General features: G+C 45.8%; 1 protein-coding gene across 6 annotated transcripts in view; it reads left to right on the plus strand.

Annotated features, from left to right (window-relative positions):
* Positions 1 to 21,304, plus strand: part of NUP188 (nucleoporin 188) — a 370,052-nt gene that overhangs the window by 141,015 nt on the left and 207,733 nt on the right. For all 6 annotated transcript variants that reach the window (XM_029612592.1, XM_029612589.1, XM_029612591.1 and 3 more), the window contains exons 15-19: positions 1,446 to 1,572; positions 1,734 to 1,889; positions 1,987 to 2,113; positions 12,454 to 12,541; positions 12,790 to 12,863. In XM_029612592.1, the coding sequence (XP_029468452.1) occupies positions 1,446 to 1,572; positions 1,734 to 1,889; positions 1,987 to 2,113; positions 12,454 to 12,541; positions 12,790 to 12,863 (572 nt within the window). The remainder of the gene's footprint in view (positions 1 to 1,445; positions 1,573 to 1,733; positions 1,890 to 1,986; positions 2,114 to 12,453; positions 12,542 to 12,789; positions 12,864 to 21,304) is intronic.

Raw genomic sequence — 21,304 nt, forward strand, 5'->3', positions numbered from 1 at the left:
CTTCAATGGCAGGGAAGAAAGACCGATACTTCACGCATATCCAGCATAGCTCTCTGCTTCAATGGCAGGGAAGAAAGACCGATACTTCACGCATATCCAGCATAGCTCTCTGCTTCAACGGCAGGGGGAATGAAGAAAAGTGGATCTATATACAGACAACATCCAAAAAGGACTGAATTGCATAGTCTGTGTAAACAAATAAGCATGGGTGTAGCTTGCTTATTGCGGCGGTTACTACCTCTAACTAATTAAGCTAGATATTTCACTTAGATGCAGTTCCAACGCTGCTCTCTACATTAATGGTGGGGGTGGAAGGAAAATAGAACCAAAAGGTTACTAAGAGCCAAGAGAAACAGATAAGTATGAGGAAAAAAAAAAGTGCGAAGCTTGCTGGGCAGACTGGATGGGCCGTTTGGTCTTCTTCTGCTGTCATTTCTATGTTTCTATATGTTTCTATAGCTCACTGGATCAAGGAAGTAATCAAAGCAGCTTATACAGAGGCAGTGAAGCATTTATGATGCATTATGGTTCTTTGTAAACCGAGGTGATGTTCTGAATGTGCCGCGGTATATAAAAATCTCTAAATAAATAAATAAATAGATAAATTTACCCCTGCAGGTTAAAGCTCATTCTACTAGGGTGCAGGCAGTATCCTGGGCAGAGGCCAAACTACTTTCGCTCGCTGACATCTGTAGAGCAGCGATGTGGTCTTCCCTACACACCTTCTCCAGGTTCTACCACCTGGATGTCCAGGCTCAAGAAGACGCAGCCTTCGCAAGGGCAGTTCTAAGTGGGCCATGGGCAGTCTCCCGCCTCGTTCATGAGTAGTTTTTGTACATCCCACTGGTCCTGAGTCCATCTGGCTACATGCTAAGAAATGGAGAAATTACTTACCTAATAATTTCGTTTTGCTTAGTGTAGACAGATGGACTCAGCATCCCGCCCATGACTGCCCAGGAGAAGCGCCAAAGAAGAGCCTGAAAGGTGAACCTCGATGCTATACAAATACAGGTAAGCCGTTACCCTACCCCTAGTTCAGGGTACCCACATTATGACGGGTATCAGCGTTATGTTGGTTGAGTGCACTGGCGGTCTCCAGTTTTAATCAGTTTTTATCAGTCTGTTTTAATTAACCAATATATATGTCCACAATGGCTTTTCAAAGAAAATACTGAGGAGCTGAGGTCATTGCAGGGGTATATCTAGGGTGACATCAGCTTTGAAATCTGACTCCGTCTTCCATCTGCTAGCAGAGGAGCACATAACCCACTGGTCCTGAGTCCATCTGTCTACACTAAGGAAAACGAAATTATCAGATAAGTAATTTCTCCAAATAAAACACCCCATCCCTATGCATGTTCAGAGTGGATGAGCCTCCTACTGGCTGTCAAACCTCTGTATCTCTCACTTCTCTCACATATGCTCTCTACCCTTTCTCTTTGAAGGTGTACAATTTATTGGACAAGATGTCTTTTTACACGGAAGTTTACAGGCACAAGCCTCATGATATGATCTTCAATGAGGATGAGATGATCTGGAGACGCCAGGCTCCTAAATTACTCTATCCACTTGGTAAGGTTGGAGGTTCTTGGCACAGGTGTTTGAGCTGCACCTCATGCTGCTGAACTGTTCTTGTAGCTTCAGCAAATTTACTGGCTGATTATAGGGCTGCCAGACTGCAGGAGATTAAGCAGCCAACATTGTGTTTAGATACATTCTCTTTCCTACCTCAGGACTGGGACAGACAAACCTCCGGATACCTCAGGGTACAATTGGTCATGTGATGCCAGAAGACCAAGGATACCTTGTTCGTTGGGAGTATTCCTACAGCAGCTGGACACTTTTTACTTGTGAGATTGAGATGCTTTTACATGTGGTATCCACAGCAGGTGAGGCTGGGGTGGGAATGGGTGGTCACTGCACCCAGTTCATTGGGAGAGAAGCTGCTGGTGCTACAGCTTCAACAAGTGTGCTTTCTGTCTCCAGATGTGATTCAGCACTGCCAGAGAGTGAAGCCCATCATTGATTTGGTACATAAGGTGATCAGCACTGACGTGTCCATAGCAGACTGCCTGCTGCCAATCACATCACGCATCTACATGTTACTGCAAAGGTGAGCCTTGGAGCACAGAACACAGGTCAGAAGTAGAACAGGTACAGTGGTACTTCCCTGCTAGAGATTTCAACCTGTTAGAAAAAAAGATTGAAGTGCATTACACTAGTTTCCTTTTTATTGCCTGCATTCCCTGAAAGCCTTGTGGAAACCCCCTTGTTTCTCACATAGTGTTATAAGCTGTCCTTGCACTATATCCATACAAGACACTCTGCTTGGAGACTCTCAGTATGTGTAACACAAGGACAGCGAGAACTCGAACTATTAGAGCACAGGCCTGAGATCATATTGTTCCCTGTATGTACCCGGATCAGTCCAGACTCCTGGGTTTATTCATTCGTGCCAGCAGGTGTAGATAGAGAAAATAAAATTGACACTGCAACATATACCCTGATGCCACCTGCAATTCCTCAGTATTTCTCTGTCTCCAGCAGATGGTGGCTGATGCATAAACCTGCAGTTTGTTCGGTGTGCCCAGTATTTTTTTTCTAACTTTTTGTTTCTTTGAGCTTTCCTTCCAAGGGTTGGGGTTCCTATTTATTTATTTTTATTTAAGAGCTTTTATATACCGATAACCGTTTGCACATCTTATCGGTTTACAAGAAACAATAACGTTTACATGGAACAATTGTTATGATATATAGTTAACAGGAGTGTAATTAAATACAACAGTCAGTGAGTAAATATAAAGCGTTAAGAGAATAGCATTAACATATGTGTGTTGGACTAAGTACAGATGGTAGCATATATATAATTAGCAGGGAAAAGAATAAATAAATCGTTCAGAAAATAGCATAACTTTTTGTATAATAGGTAATGTATATAATTAACAGATGATAATTAAATAAGTCAGCCGGGGGGTAAAAAAAGTGTTAAGGGAGAAGTGATTAGGGTTGAACTAGGTACAGGGTGGAGGGGGGGGGGTAGGAGTGGGGGCAGGGGAGGGGAACGGGTTAATGAGCAAGAATGCTTGATGGAGAACTTGATAGGAGAAAGGGGGTTAGTCAAAAGCCTGTTTGAAAAGCCATGTGTTTAATTTCCTAGCGTGTAGCAGATGGACTCAGAACCAATGGGTATAGTGTACTCGTGCTAGCAGTTGGAGACGGATCAGATTTCAATCTGTCGTCAGCCCCTAGTACATATACCCCTGCAGGAAGTGCAGATCCTCAGTATTTTCCATCTCCATAGCAGTTAGGAGCTATCTGCACTCTGTCTGAGCGTTAGAACTAAATTTAAAGGAGAAAATTCTACTCGAGACGAGCCCCGCTCTCCTGCGGTGATACCCTCGGGTCCCTCCCCCAGTTGAGATTCCCGAGGTGATTTCCGTTGTCCCTCGGAGGTTAGCCTCGGTCCAGCAGCCGAATCGCGGCAGGACCTAGCCCCCGAAGGCTCGGGCGCGGCACAGAGGCAGCCTCGGTCCTGCGGCCGAATCGCGGCGAGGACTTACAGCCCCCGAGTGAGAGGAGTTCGGGTGCGGCTGAGAGGCAGCGGGTGCACCCTCAAAAGCGGCGGTGAAGGTAGTTGCCCTCTCCCCCCGCAGCCGGAGACCGCCCGGGACGAGACTGGGAAGCGCCGAAGATAAGGTAAGGTAGAAATCTTTACTTGTGCCGGTCTCCAAGGATTGAGGACGAGCGCGGGCCATCGGCCTAAGCCAGCGCCACCGGGTTGATCCACCCTAGCAGGGCCAGACCCCAGCATTTCCAAGGGCTTTCCCACGTGGAGACCCACCGAGGTAGTTGCCATCTTGCCCGCATGGTCGCCATCGCCATCTTGGCTTTAATCTCGCCGTTCTCATCGCCGCCGGCCGAGCGCACAAAATTTACCTGTGCGCACAAACCTACTTCTGCGCCTAAGATACATGCACAAGAACACTCAGACGCATTAGCGGCGCACGCAAGTCCCGGTCGCACGGACTACGCACACTTGACTACCGGCGCGCACATCTGGGGTTAAGCGCACAGATACGCGCACAACCCGATTTAAGCGCACTAATACGCGCTCAAGTCCACGCACGCGACCAGGCACTCCGGAGCGAAACATGTACGCGCAGGCAACCTCGACGCCGCCAAGATCTGAAGTAAAATCACTAGGCCTCTGCTCAGCATGCCACCTCAGGGCCGCCCAGAGCCAGGAAGCCGACACCCTATGCACCCAATGTGAGGAGGCCCTGGGAGATCCACCACAAGCTCAGACTCGCCCAGGGCCGGGGACTAGCTCTTCAGGGGGCTCCCTGGAGCTAGCAACCCCCAGCGGGACCCCCTCCCAGCCGGAGGCTCCCAGGGAAACAGCGCCACTCAATGTGGACCCCTCGTCTATTTCTTGGGTGGAACTCTTCAAGGGGATTCACGCTTTTGTCCGGATGCAAACGGATTCCCGGGCGGACCAACCACATACGTCGCAGGAGGACCCCTATCCCCAGGTCCCTCAAGACCCAGGCAAAGGCCCTTACAGCCAAGTAGTCCTACCTTCGAGGGCATGGACTTCTCAGAAGACGAAGCCGAACCTCTAGAAGAAGGAGAACTCCCCCCGGGGACAGAACCCCACCGAACCATGAGGCGATTCTTCACAAGGGAGGAGCTCCCGGACCTGGTCTCCCAATGCCTGGCAGAACTAGCAATCCCGGTTTCAGAAACCCAGGGGGATCCCGAGGAGAACCCATTTCTGGAAGGCCTTCGACAGACCTCCCGTCATTTCCCGCTTTTGCGAGCTGCGCAACAGCTTATTGACCTGGAATGGAACACCCCAGAGTCTGCCTTTAAAGGGGGAAGGGCCTTGGCCAAGTTTGTACCCCCTGGACCCAGCAACCAAAGACATGCTCGCTTGCCCAAGAGTGGACGCCATGGTCTGCGCAGTCTCCAAGCGCACCACCATCCTGGTGGAGGGAGGAGCAGCCCTCAAGGACACGCATGACCGACGGCTGGAAGCTATGCTTAAGCAGTCATTTGACGTGGCCGCTATGTCTCTTCAGATTGCGGCCTGCTGCACCGTGGTGACACGTGCCTGCTTATCCCAGGCCAGGAATGGCACACTGGGAGATATCCTGGACCCAGCGCTATCCTTTCTAATGGACGCATCCTCAGACCTCGTACACACAGCGGCTAGAGGAGTATCATCGACGGTGGCGGCAAGGAGACAGCTCTGGCTCAGAAGCTGGTCGGCCGACCCATCTTCCAAAACCCGATTCACAAGGATGCCCTTCAAAGGAACCCTCCTGTTCGGCAGTGATCTAGAAAAGATGGCGGGCAAATGGGGCGAATCCCCAGTCCCGCGCCTTACGGAAGACAAGTCCAGGGAGTGCCCAACGACAGCCTGCCAGGGCCCCCAGGGGCAGAAGCTCGCAGCGCTTCAACCCATACAGGAGCAGCTACCAGGTGCCCCACCCCGCCCTTTGGGCAGGAACCAGTCCTTTCGGAACAAGCACAACAAAAAGGGAAGCAGCTCGGGCACAGGGCCCGGCCGTCCCCCACAATGAGAATCAGCCGACCCATCCAAGGGAAGCCATAGGGGGCAGACTGGCCCTATTCTACCAAAGATGGGTCGAGATAACTTCGGACAAGTGGGTCCTAGCCATCATCCGGGAAGGGTACTACCTGGACTTCTTACGCTCCCCCCCCGGACAAGTTTGTGGAGTCCCCCTGCCATGACCCCACCAAAAAGGCGGCAGTGGAAGTTACACTAGCCAGGCTACTGGCCCTCGAGGCCATAACCCCGGTGCCTCCTCAGGAGATAAACTCTGGTCATTATTCTATATACTTTCTCATTCCCAAGAAAGAGGGAACGTTCCGGCCAATCCTGGACCTCAAATCCGTAAACCGATACCTGAAGGTCCCCCGCTTCCGCATGGACACCCTGAGATCCGTAATAAAGGCAGTACAGCCGGGAGAGTTCCTCACATCCCTGGACCTGTCAGAGGCATACCTGCACATCCCAATTCATCGGGAACACCAGCGTTACCTAAGCTTCAAGATTCTGGGCCATCACTACCAGTTCAGGGCCCTACCCTTCGGGCTAGCCACAGCACCATGGACGTTCACCAAGGTGATAGTGGTAGTGGCGGCAATACTGCGGAAGGAAGGGGTCCTCGTACACCCTTACTTGGATGACTGGCTGATCAGGGCAAAGTCTCCAGAGGAAAGCACTCAACCAACCAACAGAGTCAAGTCTCTACTGGAGAGCCTCGGATGGGTGGTCAACACGAACAAGAGTTCCCTTCAGCCCTCACAATCGTTGGAGTACCTGGGGGTCCACTTCGACACCAAGAAGGACAAAGTCAGCCTGACGCCCGCAAGGAGTTCAAAGCTGTGGAACCAGTTGAAATCCTTGTTGAGCGACCCTCGCCCCACGGCATGGGATTACCTACAGACCCTAGGGCTGATGGCATCCACACTGGAAGTGGTCCCCTGGGCGAGGGCCCACATGAGGCCTCTACAACTCTCACTGCTGTCACGTTGGAACCCACGGTCGCACAATTACACCGTACGCTTACCTCTCCCTGGCACAATCCGGACCAAACTACGCTGGTGGCTGCAGCCCAGCCACATGAACAGAGGCTCAAAACTGTCATCCCCAACCTGGACTCTGCTAACGACAGACGCCAGTCTACGGGGATGGGGAGCACACTGCGAGGAACTAACCGCCCAAGGGCAGTGGAACACAGAAGAGGCAGGATGGAACATCAATCGCCTAGAAGCGCGGGCAGTCAGACTCACCTGCCTGCGGTTCGCCCAAAGACTCCGAGGCAAAGCGGTCAGAGTGATGTCCGACAACGCCACAATGGTTGCCTACATCAACAGGCAAGGGGGAACCAGAAGGCAACAGGTGTCACTGGAGATAAATCCACTGATGGCAAGGGCGGAAGCAAATCTACAGGAGATCTCCGCCGCCGACATTGCCGGGAAGGACAACATCATGGCGGACTTCCTCAGCAGAGAAAGTCTAGACCCAGGAGAATGGAAGCTAGCTCCCGCAGACTTCCGGATGATAGTAAACCGGTGGGGAACACCGGAAATGGACCTCCTGGCGAACAGAACCAATGCCCAAGTACCTAGATACTTCAGCCGCAAGTGGGATCTACAATCCCAAGGGATCGATGCCCTGGTGCAAACCTGGCCACAGGGCACCCTACTATACGCCTTCCCGCCGTGGCCCCTTTTGGGCGCAATGATTCACAAGATACAGCTGCTACACAAGGGACTAGTTCTTCTGGTGGCCCCGGATTGGCCAAGAAGACCGTGGTACGCAGACATGAGAAGACTGCTGGCAGGGAACCTCTACCCCTGCCCCTTTTCAGAGACCTGCTACAACAAGGTCCGATTGTCCACGAGGACCCGACTCAATTCTCTCTTACGGTCTGGCCATTGAGAGGGCTCGCCTGAAGAAGAGTGGATACTCGGGGACGGTAATAGACACCCTCCTCCGAGCACGCAAGTTCTCCACATCGCTAACATATATAAGGATCTGGAGAATATTTGAGGCCTGGTGCGAAGATCACAACATCAAGACACGTTCACTTAAAGTTCCCGTGATGCTGGAGTTCCTACAGAGCGGACTTCAGAAAGGACTGTCCCTCAATTTCATCAAGGTACAGGTGGCAGCACTGGCATGCTTCGGCACCAGGGACGACAGTGATAGCCTAGCCTCTCACCCGGATGTGTCACGTTTCCTGAGAGGAGTCAAACACATTCGCCCACCGCTGAAGTGGCCTGTACCTCTGTGGAACCTCAACCTCGTCCTGAACTTCCTATCTGGATCCACCTTCAGACCTCTTCGAGGCCTATCACTCCGTCAGCTGACCCTGAAGATTGTCTTCCTCCTGGCAGTTTGTTCAGCGTGACGCATCTCTGAACTACAAGCACTGTCTTGCCATGAGCCCTTCCTTAGGTTCACCCCAGGATCCATCCAGCTGCGCACGGTACCGTCATTCCTTCCCAAAGTGGTCTCCCACTTCCATCTGAACCAGACCATCTCGCTCCCTTCGGCGGGAGCCCTGGAGAATTCGGAAGAAATCCGTAACCTGCGTCACCTCAATGTTGGCAGAATCCTCTCCAGATACCTGGAAATGTCAGAACCCGTACGGAAGACGGGACCACCTTTTCGTCCTTCACAGCGGGAAAAGACTAGGGGAAGCAGCCTCGTGGGCGACCATAGCCCGCTGGATCAAGGAAGTTATCAAAGCGGCCTACGTAGAAGCAGGGAAACCTCCACCTCTACAGGTCAAGGCCCATTCAACCAGAGCCCAGGCAGCATCCTGGGCAGAAACAAGAATGATGTCGCCTACCGAGATCTGCAGGGCGGCGACATGGTCCTCCATCCATACCTTCTCCAGATTCTACCGTCTGGATGTTCAGGCTCGGGAGGACACGGCACTTGCAAGGGCAATACTAAGTGGGTCACAGGCAGCCTCCCACCCAGTTTGGAAGTAGCTTTTATACATCCCATTGGTTCTGAGTCCATCTGCTACACGCTAGGAAATGGAGAAATTACTTACCTGATAATTTCGTTTTCCTTAGTGTAGACAGATGGACTCAGCAGCCCGCCCTTGGCTGCCGTCACGCATGGTATTGCAAATGATTTCGTTTACCTAGGTCTCCACCCGGCTGGGTGTCGACGCTTTCCGGTTGAGCTCCCTGGCGGTCTCCAGCTATACTCAATTGACCAGTTCAAATTAATCCAGTTAATCAAGTTATAACGTTTATATAGTTACGAAATTATACAAGTTAATCAAATTAACCAATCGGTCAGTCAAACATATATCCACAATGCTTTGCAAGGAAGAATACTGAGGATCTGCACTTCCTGCAGGGGTATATGTACTAGGGGCTGATGTCAGATTGAAATCTGATCCGTCTCCAACTAGCACGAGTACACTATACCCATTGGTTCTGAGTCCATCTGTCTACACTAAGGAAAACGAAATTATCAGGTAAGTAATTTCTCCATTTTTTTTTTTTAATGGCTGTGTAGATAGTTTTGTGCGGAGGTCAGGAGGCATAGTGTTCCAAAGAGATGGCCCTGCTATCGAGAGAGCTCGATTTCTTGTCAAGGAGAGGTGTGTGAGTTTGGGAGAGGGTGTGTGGATTGTTCTTTGGTATGCAGATCTAGTGGGTCTGTTGGAAGTATGGAAGCATAGAGAGTCTTGTAGCCAGTATATGTCTTTATTGAATAGTGTCTTGTGCATAAGGGATAGGGTTTTGTATTGAATTCTTGAAGAGATAGGGAGACAGTGAAGGTTTTTTAGAGTAGGGATGATATGGTCTTTCTTCCGTGTGTTAGTGAGTATTCTGGCTGTAGCATTCTGTAGTAAATGTAGGGGTTTGTTGGTGGAGGCTGGGAGGCCTAAGAGGAGGGAGTTACAATAATCGATTTTGGAGAATATGATGGTCTGCAGAACAGTGAGAAAGTCATTAACATGTAGGAGGAGTCTTAATTTCGTTAATACATGTAGCTTGAAATAGCAATCTTTTAATGTGTGTTTAATGAAGGTTTTTAAGTTTAATTGGTCGTCAAAAGTAACGCCTAGGTTTCCTGCGAAGGGTATGGTGGGGGGGGGGGGGGGTGACGCGTTGGGGTTTGTGAGAGAGATGGGGGAGGCATTGGGAGATATGACGAGGATTTCTGTTTTGTTGATGTTTAGAGCTAGGTTCATGTTTGTGAGGAGGTGTTTGATTGAGGAGAGGCAGTTGTCTCATGTCTCAAGGGCCTTAGGTAGGGAGTCAGTGATGGGGGTGAGAATTTGGACATTGTCTGCGTATAAGTAAAAGAAAATTATTACTTACCTGCTAATTTTTGTTCCTGTAGTACCATGGATCAGTCCAGACAATGGGTTATGTCCCCCTTCCAGCAGGTGGAGTCAGAGCAAAACTCGAAGGCTGGCCTCTTACAAGCTGGAGCGCCCTCTCTGTCCCTTCAGTATTAAGAATATCAAAGCAAGAGAAAAACGTTTGGATGGATCAAGGAATCGGTATAAAATACTCAACATATGAACTGCATCAAAATTTTGGAAGAAACATGCCAACAGCGTTCCTTGGATCCTTTATCAATGGATGTTCCCCAGGTGTTGGATTTCCTTCAACAGGGGTTGGCTAAGGGTTTGGCATTCAATTCCCTTTAGGTCCAGGCCTTAGGTGCCTTGTGTGGCAAGTTTCATGGTCAGTCGCTGGCAGCTCATCCGGATATTACCCGTTTTCTCGAGGGGCTTAAACATTTATGCCCTCCCGTTTGCCAGTTGTGTCCGGATTGGAGTTTAAATCTGGTGCTTCATGTGCTTTGTGAGCTCCTTTTGAACCTTTACGCAGAGCGACAGTAAAAGATTTGACCTTGAAGACCGTCTTCCTGGTCACCATTTGTTCTGCTCACCAGATTTCGGAGTTGCAGGCTTTGTCGTGTCGGAATCCTTTCCTTAGAATCTGTGAGGATAGAGTCTCGCTACGCATGGTTCCTTCCTTCGTCCCCAAGATAGTATCTGCCTTCCATGTCAATCAGTCAGTGGCTCTGCCAGGGTTTCCGCAGTCGTCCCAGGTTCCCCCCCCCCAGGAGAGATATCTTCATCTTTTGGACTTGCGTCGCGTGCTCTTGTATTATTTGGAAGTTACCAATGACTTCCGGCATTCAGATCATCTGTTTGTCTTATTTGGTGGACCTAAGAAGGGTGACAAGGCCTCTAAGGCTACAGTTTCGTGCTGGATTAAGGAAGCTATTTGCTTGCCTACATTGCCCGAGGACGTCAGGCTCCCTTGGGTCTGAGAGTTCATTCCACTAGGGCCCAGGCTACCTCCTGGGCTGGGTGTCAGCTTCTGTCGCCACAGGAAATCTGCAGGGCGGCGGTTTGGTCCTCCCTTCACACTTTTACCAAGCATTGTTAAGGCGCATGATGAATCGTCCTTCGGTGAGAGTGTTCTGCATGCAGGTCTTTCGGGTTCCCGCCCAGTGTAGGGTGACTTGGGTACATCTCACTGGTCTGGACTGATCTGGAAATGTTCAGGAAAGGAAAATTGGTTCTTACCTGCTAATTTTCATTCCTGTAATACCACAGATCAGTCCAGAGGTCCATCCCCTTTTCAGATTGCAAATAACTGCCTTAAGCTCGAATTATTGGCTGAAATGAGTTTTCCTATTACAGATGCTCTTTAAGGAGCAGGGTCTGAGGTGGTATTCTTGTTTTATTGTTCAGTTATGGGCGAGTTGGTTGGATGTTGTGTTTGGGTTCCAACCTCTTCGCCTGTTAGTTTAGTTACTTAGTTGTCGTGGGCTTGGGTATAGGCCAATATTGAGGGACCTCAGGTGGCACTCTTGTATATGTAGTAGTGCCCAAAGTTTTGCTCTCTGACTCCAACTGCTGGTAGGGTTGCACAACCCACTGGTCTGGACTGATCTGTGGTATTACAGGAACGAAAATTTAGCAGGTAAGAACCAGCTTTCTTATCCACTATTTTTCATTCCTGTAGTACCACAGATCAGTCCAGAACCCACCCAATTTACGGAAGTGGAGAATAGTCTGCTCAGCTGTTGTATATTTCAGATAGCAAAAGATTTATCTACCAAGATTATTTTATTTTATTTTATTTTTTTTACCAGTTTTCTTGGAATGTTTTTTTGATTGAGTGCATAGTTGCATTTAGCTTGGGTACAGGTCAATACTGAGGAACTGCATGTGGCATCAGGAGATATGAAGCAGTGTCAGTTTTACTTTCTCTGTCTCCATCTGCTGGCACGGAGTCTGGACCGATCTGTGGTACTTCAGGAATGTATAAACTCCAATTTTATAAACTCAATATGCTGGTAAATGCCCACATTATATCATTGTCTATGCATTTTATCATTGCCTATGCATTTTATTACTGTCTATGCAATTTTATCATTGTCTATGCAAACGCATAATTGTAAATTAAGTAAATAAATATTTACAACCCTAGTCAACTTGCCTCCCCCTCCTCCCTATTCTTCCTTTCCCTCCCCTCCTCCTCCCCTACCTTTCCTTGCTACTGCCCCTCCATTTATTCCTGTTGTAATCACTGTTAATTGTTAATTACAAGTTCTTAATTATAATCTGTTAACTTTAAGTTATATGTAAAGCCTTGTTGCTGATTTCGAAGTTCTATTGTAAACCGATCAGATGTACCTTACGATGTTCGGTATATAAAAGCCACAAATAAATAAATAAATAGGAATGAAAATTAGTGGGTAAGAACCAATTTTCCTATGTCTTGTGCATGCCTGTGAGCATTACGGCAGTATCTCTAAGTAGTAGCAAAAGATGTGTGGCTGAAAGGGACACTTTTTTCCCACACTTCGAATCGAGGTGTGATATTAGGAGAGTTTTATGTATTTTCTTGTTCTTTCAGGTTAACAACTGTGATCAATACCCCAATGGATTTTGTTGCCTCTTGTGTTAATTGTTTAACTGTGTTGGCTTCGCGGATACCAGCAAAGGTGAGGCAACCCTTATCCAACAAAGAGTTTCTTCAGTATTAAGTCTTTGGAAATGGGCAGATGGATGTGGCATTGGGGCACTGGGTGTATCTGGATTTGGGCTTGGGGTGGGGATGCAGCACTGGACATATCTGAATATGTGCTGAGGAATGGGAGGATGTGGGGGTGGGTTTGGCTGTCAGGTGAGAAACCAAGTGATATAATATGTGTAGACATTCCCTATATTTGTCTGTTGCTCATCTCTTTAGGTTTGGACAGACTTACACCATACAGGCTTCTTGCCATTTGTTGCTAATCCTGTCTCCAGCACAACTTTGATCAGGTAACTGAACTCTAGAGCTTCTGTGTCAGAGAGTTGATGTCTTTGTGTTGCTAACACACTCAGTCTAGGGAACCTCACATACACGTCACGCTGTTGGGCACGTGTTTTGGATGTGTGTTCACAACTCTTTATACAATAAGGGGTTTAGCGCATCCATGATGCGCATCCAAACCTCCCTGAAACTAATAGCGCTCATCACATGCAAATGCATGTTGATGAGGCTATTAGTAATTCGCCCCAGATATCATAAAAAAAAGTGTGCCCGATCTGCACATATTACGCTCAGAAATTTAGTGCCTGCCCAAGAGCATGCGTTAATTTCTGAGCAGCCTGAAATATATACAGAAAAGCAGAAAATACTGCTTTTCTGTACATTCTCCGACTTAATATCCTAGTGATATTAAGTCGGAGGAACCAAAAAGGTTAAAAAAAAAAAAAAAAATTGTGCAGGCAGGTCAGGTTAGGAAGACGGTCACTCAGTTTTACAAGCGTCCGTTTTCCTAACCCGCTGACAGTCACAGGTTAGGAAAATGGACGCTCTTAAAATTGACCATCCGTTTTCTGAACCTGCTGACAGCCACCTCTCCTGAGTTTCTGCTGCAAAGGAGGCGTTGGGATCGTGCCATTGTTCCCAGCACCTCCTTTTTAGTGTGACCCTTCATTTAAATTCAGTATCGCACACCTAGGAGAGGTGGCTGGGCGTGCGTTGGGAAAGCGGTGGCTCAACATTGAGTGCCTGTTTTCCGTGCACTTTAGATTATCGGCCTGACAGTATTCTCCATGGACAAGCATAACAAAGCAGCTACCCAAGATGGGTGATGTCTGACAGTGACACTGATTTATCATGTCCCAAAGCTCAAATATGAACTAAAAAGTTCAACAGAGCATATGAAATGTAAACATCATAAAAAAGAGAAAGATCCCCTTCATCGGACACTTCATGTTCCAGAAGATCAAGAGTAGGTCATCAGCGTGGAAGGATCATAGAGTTTTGTCACTTGCGCCAAAGCACCATCACAGTCAATATACTGTATACCAATAGTGCTGATCTATTGATGCTGAAAAGTATACAAGCAGATGCCTTGAAGCACAGAGAAGATGGCAAAGAGTCTTTGACATAGAAAAAAGATGGCACTGGACACTGTGCAGATATCTAATGGCACCAATGTCTGTGCAGACATCTATAAGAACTTTGGGACAGACAATGCACAGCACTGAAACAATGGCACTGAGAAAAATGCTAAGCATAAGCATACTATGGAGTTAGCATCTGTAAATGCTATAACATAGCTTCCTTTGTTACAACCTGAGGGGCTGCCTGCATCAACCAAAAAGGAACATAAACTTTCTTTTCTTGTTTTGTAACATCTAAAATAATCCAGTAGACAAAGTCACTAAGATATCTTCAGAAGAAGTAATAAAATCACATTCACCTTCATACATTCTATCAGATTCTGAAGGTTCTCAAAAATCTGAGGATTCCTTGGAATATGTACCTGGGGCCATTCCCCAGATCCACCGTCAGACTCGTCTCCAACACCAAATAGGGCATCAACACTGCGAGAGGGTACTACCTATCCATCTTTTATACAGAAGATGTCTGCAGCTCTACCCTTCAATTTTCAAGAAGAGGAAGAAACTACTACAGAATTATGATGTACTGCAACCACCAAAACAATTTAAAGTGGGCCCTGTACATCAAGCACTACTGGATATAGAACAAAAATATTGAAGATGCCATATTTTATTTCACCAATGGCAATAAATGTGGCTAGAAAATACAGCATTTAAAATTGGCCAGGACATAATAATGTCCATGTGAAGGAATGTACATGAGACAGCCTCAGAACACCTTAGGGGGGACAGCTCTAGGTATCTGGCATAGTCCACAACCAGTACAGAGATTAGACATGTTACCATTGGATAGGACAACATTTACCATTGGATAGGACAACATTTCACATATGTAAACAGACATTGATCTCCTGTCTGAACAATTAGGATCCCCCATCACGCTCAGCTTATCAGAAACAATCCATAACCCTTCTCAGGTGCCTCACCATCCCAAGGGTTGCCAGACACCCACACTGGACCTATCGATCTGACACAATATTGAGGCGGTCTACCAAACATGTATTAATCACAGCCGAGATTCAGCACTTGGGGAAAAAAAAAAACCATCAAGTCATTTATCCGTCACCTTGCGATAGACCCTTTATCTAGACCAAATTGCATCATAGAGACGCATATTATGCCTTAACAAATAAGTAAGCTTCTCCACCCAGGTCAGTTTCCTGGAGCTGCATTGCCAGCATGACACTGTGGGGATGGATTTCCACTTAGTAGCGAGCATGAACCTGCCTACTTGTATGAATTATTATGCCAGGAGTTGCTTAGACATAGTCAAATGAATGGTTCTCCACCTACCCAAAAGATACAGTGTAGATGGTATCTCAAAATCAATCCCAAGAATTTAATTGATCTCCACCCCCACCTTTTCCCAGAATTTCATCACACAAGGGCAGGACCACCACATATGTAGGAAGGCGCCTAACTGACCACATCTCCTCCAACAAAAAATTTGAACCCCCAGGAGAGAACTTGGAGTAAAACACAGGGAATCGATAAGCTCTGTGAAGATGTTTGACCATCAACTCCATTCGTCGGCTACATATAGATATTTTATGTTCCGCCCTCCAGATACCCCTCCAGTCAGCAGAATCGAAGTTAAGAGATAGATCAGTATTCCATAGTTGTATGAGCCCTAGGGGAGGTTTGCCATTCAAGTGTCTGCTTTGTAATGTTTTATATAATTTAGAGATGCTCTTCACTGGAAGGTCTTCCCATGCAAAGACTTTCTCTAGCGGGTTGAGTCCTCTGTTTCCTCCCCCCCCCCCCCCCCTTCCTCTATACCGCTCCAATTCCACCTTCAAGGCTCTGTATAACCTAATAGATTCCTCCTGGACCCCATATTCATCTCTCAGAACAGAGAAGGATTTCATACTTGCACTTTCCTCCTCCCACAGTTTTCCCAAGAATTTCAAATCTTGTTTCCACCACTCAGCCACTTTCTTAGGATATGAGTAAGCCGGGATCAAAAAGCTGGATCGAATGGGAATGAGTGCTCTTGGTAACTGACAATCACAGAAGGTATAATATCGAACCATCAAAGGATAAGCAACTGAACGTGTGGAAGGATTAAATCATTAAAATTCATAAAGCATTCATAACCGCTTTATTTAAGAAGACTGAAAAGGTGTCATAAGAACATAAGAAAATGCCATACTGGGTCAGACCAAGGGTCCATCAAGCCCAGCATCCTGTTTCCAACAGTGGCCAATCCAGGCCATAAGAACCTGGCAAGTTCCCAAAAACTAAGTCTATTCCATGTTACCATTGCTAATGGCAGTGGCGATTCTCTAAGTGAATTTAATAGCAGGTAATGGACTTCTCCTACAAGAACTTATCCAATCCTTTTTTAAACACAGCTATACTAACTGCACTAACCACATACTCTGGCAACAAATTCCAGAGTTTAATTGTGCGTTGAGTAAAAAAGAACTTTCTCTGATTAGTTTTAAATGTGCCCCATGCTAACTTCATGGAGTGCCCCCTAGTCTTTCTACTATCCGAAAGAGTAAATAACCGATTCACATCTACCCGTTCTAGACCTCTCATGATTTTAAACACCTCTATCATAACCCCCCCTCAGTCGTCTCTTCTCCAAGCTGAAAAGTCCTAACCTCTTTAGTCTTTCCTTATAGGGGAGCTGTTCCAGTCCCCTTATCATTTTGGTAGCCCTTCTCTGTACCTTCTCCATCGCAATTATATCTTTTTTGAGATGCGGCGACCAGAATTGTACACAGTATTCAAGGTGCGGTCTCACCATGAAGCGATACAGAGGCATTATGACATTTTCCGTTTTATTCAACATTCCCTTTCTAATAATTCCCAACGTTCTGTTTGCTTTTTTGACTGCCGCAGCACACTGAACCGACGATTTCAATGTGTTATCCACTATGACACCTAGATCTCTTTCTTGGGTTGTAGCACCTAATATGGAACCCAACATTGTGTAATTATAGCATAGGTTATTTTTCCCTATATGCATCACCTTGCACTTATCCACATTAAATTTCATCTGCCATTTGGATGCCCAATTTTCCAGTCTCACAAGGTCTTTTATTTATTTATTTTATTTATTTAAAGCTTTTCTATACCGGCATTCATGATACAATCATATCATGCCGGTTTACAGATAACAGGGGGGTGCAATAACTTTGTTCTTTTTAACCAGTGCAGAGGAAGCAAAAAGTTACAATATAACAAGGTTGTTGAAAATGGGGTAGGAAGAAGACAAGAATAGACAAGAATAAATATAAACCTTAACAGCGGTAGATTATTTACATTGTGCAGTAATGACTCTTTATAGGTTTAATTAAATTGTGCAGTAAGGTCTCTTAATGGATAATAGACTCTGGAGTGCTTGAGTGCTGTAGGATCTCTCCTTGGATATTAGTTTCAGGAAAGGCTTGTTTAAATAGCCAAGTCTTTAGCCTTTTTCTGAATGTTAATAGGCAAGGTTCAAGTCTGAGATCAGGTGGTAAGGTATTCCAAAGAGCTGGTCCCGCTGTGGAGAAGGCTCGGTCTCTGAGTGTAATATGGAGAGTAGATTTAATTGGGGGAACAGTCAGTGATCCTTTGTAGGATCACTGACTGTTTTGGATCACTTTGTAGGATCTTTGTAGGACTTTGTAGGATCACTGACTTTGTAGGATCACTGACTTTGTAGGATCACTGACTGTAGGCTTCTTCCTGCAATTTATTACAATCTGCTTGTGATTAACTACTCTGAACAATTTTGTGTCATCTGCAAATTTGATTATCTCACTCGTCGTATTTCTTTCCAGATCATTTATAAATATATTGAAAAGTAAGGGTCCCAATACAGATCCCTGAGGCACTCCACTGTCCACTCCCTTCCACTGAGAAAATTGTCCATTTAATCCTACTCTCTGTCAGCATAAAAAGTTTCTTTTGGGCTTTATGCTGACACCTTTTCAATCTTCTTAAATAAAGCGGTTAAGAATGCTTTATGAATTTTATGGACATTAATGATTTAATCCTTCCACATTCTCCCCCCCCACCCCCGTCTCTCTTCACACCTGCCATCTGATCTGGCTTGAGCAGTAGCATAGGAAGATCCACATCCCCAGCTAATTTTTCTTCTAACAGTACCAGGGGATAGTTTGATTTCTACGCATCCAGACTAATGTTCGCCCAGTAGTAATTTTGTAAATTCGGAAGTGCCATACCTCACTCCTCCTTCGATGTCCAAAGGGTATGTAGTTTTATATGAGTTGGTTTATTATACCAAATAAACCTAGACAACATCCAGTTGAGCTTACTAAAAACCTGTCTGGCAAGAAGCAAGGCACATGCTGAAATAAGTACAATAGCCTGGATAAAATATTAATTTTTAGTACCCCTGTTCTTCCAGCCCATGAAAGGAAGCGGTCTCCCCAAGTCCTCAAATCCTTGTAAATATGATCCACCACTGGGACAAAATATTTTTTATACAAATCATTGAAGTTCCAGGATATCCATACACCAAGATATTTAATGCTCTCTATAACCTTCTTAAAGGCAGCCAGACATTGAGGAAAAGCACCTAGATCTGCAAATCCAATAGGGAACACCTCTGATTTGGTGAAATTAATCTTGTAACCAGAGTATTTACTATTGTCCTCCAGAACTTTGAGCAGTTTCAGGCATGAACCCCCATAGATTAATCAAAAACAAAAACACATCATCCGCATATATTGACCATTAGATGCCTGAGAGGTTAAAGGGACTCTTAGGGAAGATAAGGCCATTGCAGAAATACTAAATGAATTATTTGCTTCTATGTTTATTAATGAGAATGGGGAAATACGGGTTCCGGAGATGGTGTTCAAGGATTATGATTCAGATGAACTGAACCAAATCACTGTGAGCCTGGAAGATGTAGTAGGCCAGATTGACAATCTAAAGAGTAGCAAATCACCTGGACAGGAAGATATGAATCCCTGAAGAAACTCAGAAATGAAATTTCAGATCTGTTAGATAAAATTTGTAACCTATCATTAAAATCATCCATTGTACCTGAAGACTGGAGGGTGGCCAATGTAACCCCAATATTTAAAAAGGGCTCCAGCGACGATCCAGGAAACTATAGGCCAGTGAGCCTGACTTCAGCTCTGGGAAAAGTAGTGGAAACTGTTCTAAAGATCAAAATCACAGAGAATATAGAAAAACATGGTTCAATGGAACACAGCATGGATTTACCCAAGGCAAGTCTTGCCTCACAAATCTGCTTCATTTTTTTGAAGGGGTTAATAAACATGTGGATAAAGGTGAGCCAGTAGATGTAGTGAATTTGAATTTTCAAAAGGCGTTTGATAAAGCCCTCATGAGAGACTTCTAAGGAAACTAAAAAGTCATCGGATAGGAGGCGGTGTCCTTTTGTGGATTACAAACTGATTAAAAGACAGGAAACAGATAGTAGGATGAAGTTAGCAAGTAGCACATTTAAGACTAATCGGAGAAAATTCTTTTTCACTCAATACACAATAAAGCTCTGGAATTTGTTGCCAGAGGATGTGGTTAGTGAAGATAGTGTAGCTGGGTTCAACTTTGGTTTGGATGGGTGGGTTCTCTTTTTGCTTGTGAATCCTATGCGACAAGCCGAATCCTTGATGTCTATAGTTAACTCCTTCATCTCGTACTGAACTTGATTGGTCTGGTCCTGGGGGGGGGGGGGGGTGGCGTGGGAGGGGGGTGGGGAGTGGAGGGGGTTTTATAACATGATATTTCAATGGTATCAGTGGCAGGTTGATGTTTCCAGATGTTATTCTTATCTTTTTCACACTGGTTCGCCAGTGTTGTGATGCATACGCTGTGTTATCTTGTTTGATGTACTGATTACCAATAAAAAATGTTTACAACAAAAAAAAAAAAAGGTTTGGATAAATTCTTGGAGGAGAAGTCCGTTAACGGCTATTAATCAAGTTTACTTAGGGAATAGCCACTGCTATTAATTGCATCAGTAGCATGGGATCTTCTTTGTGTTTGGGTAATTGCCAGGTTCTTGTGGCCTGGTTTGGCCTCCCTTGGAAACAGGATGCTGGGATTGATGGACCCTTGGTCTGACCCAGCATGGCAATTTCTTATGTTCTTATGTTCTCAGTGGAAAAGCGTAAACAGTGGAGTGCCTCAGGGATCTGTACTTGGACCGGTGCTTTTCAATATATTTATAAATGATCTGGAAAGGAATATGACGAGTGAGGTAATCAAATTTGCAGATGATACAAAATTATTCAGAGTTGTTAAATCAGAAGCGGATTGTAATAAATTGCAGGAGGACCATGCGAGACTGGGAGATTGGGCATCCAAATGACAGATGAAATTTAATGTGGACAAGTGCAAGGTGATTCATATAGGGAAAAATAATCCATGCTGTAGTTACACGATGTTAAGTTCCATATTAGGAGCTACTACCCAAGAAAAAGATCTACTCATCATAGTGGATAATACATTGAAATTGTCAGGTCAGTGTGCGGCGGCGGCAGTCAAAAAAGCAAACAATGTTAGGAGTTATTAGGAAGGGAATGGTGAATAAAATGGAAAATGTCATAATGCCTCTGTATTGCTCCGTGGTGAATCCGCACTTTGAGTACTGTGTACAATTCTGGTCACTGCATCTCAAAAAAGATATAGTTGCACTGGAGAAGGTACAGAGAAGGGCACTCAAAATGATAAAGGGGATAGAACAGCTCCCTTATGAGGAAAGGCTGAAGAGGTTAGGGCTGTTCAGCTTGGAGAAGAGATGGCTGAGGGGGGGGATATGATAGAGGTCTTTAAAATCATGAGATGTCTAGAATGGGTAAATGTGAATCGGTTATTTACTCTTTTGGATAATAGAAGGACTAGGGGGAGCTCCGTGAAGTTAGCAAGTAGCACATTTAAAACTAATCAGAGAAAATTCTTTTTCACTGAACACACAATTAAGCTCTGGAATTTGTTGCCAGGGGATGAGATTAGTGTAGCTGGGTTTAAAAAAGGTTTGGATAAGTTCTTGGAGGAGAAGTCCATTAACTACTATTAATCAAGTTGTCTTAGAGAGTAGCTACTGCTATTACTGGCATAAGTAGCATGGGATCTACTTAGTGTTTGGGTACTTGCCAGGTTCTTATGGCATGGTTTGGTCACTGTTGGAAATAGGATGCTGGTCTTGATGGACCCTTGGTCTGACCCATTATGGCAATTTCTTATGTACTTATAACATGCTCCACCCCCTTTGCCACAAAACCCGTCTCTCCTGGATGAGATCTAACCCGCTGGGCTAGAACTTCAATGACCAGATCAAATAGCAGTGGAGATAGAGGGCGTCCCAGCTGAGT

Source organism: Rhinatrema bivittatum, chromosome 8 (genome assembly GCF_901001135.1).
Source record: "Rhinatrema bivittatum chromosome 8, aRhiBiv1.1, whole genome shotgun sequence".
Classification (NCBI taxonomy): Eukaryota; Metazoa; Chordata; class Amphibia; order Gymnophiona; family Rhinatrematidae; genus Rhinatrema; species Rhinatrema bivittatum.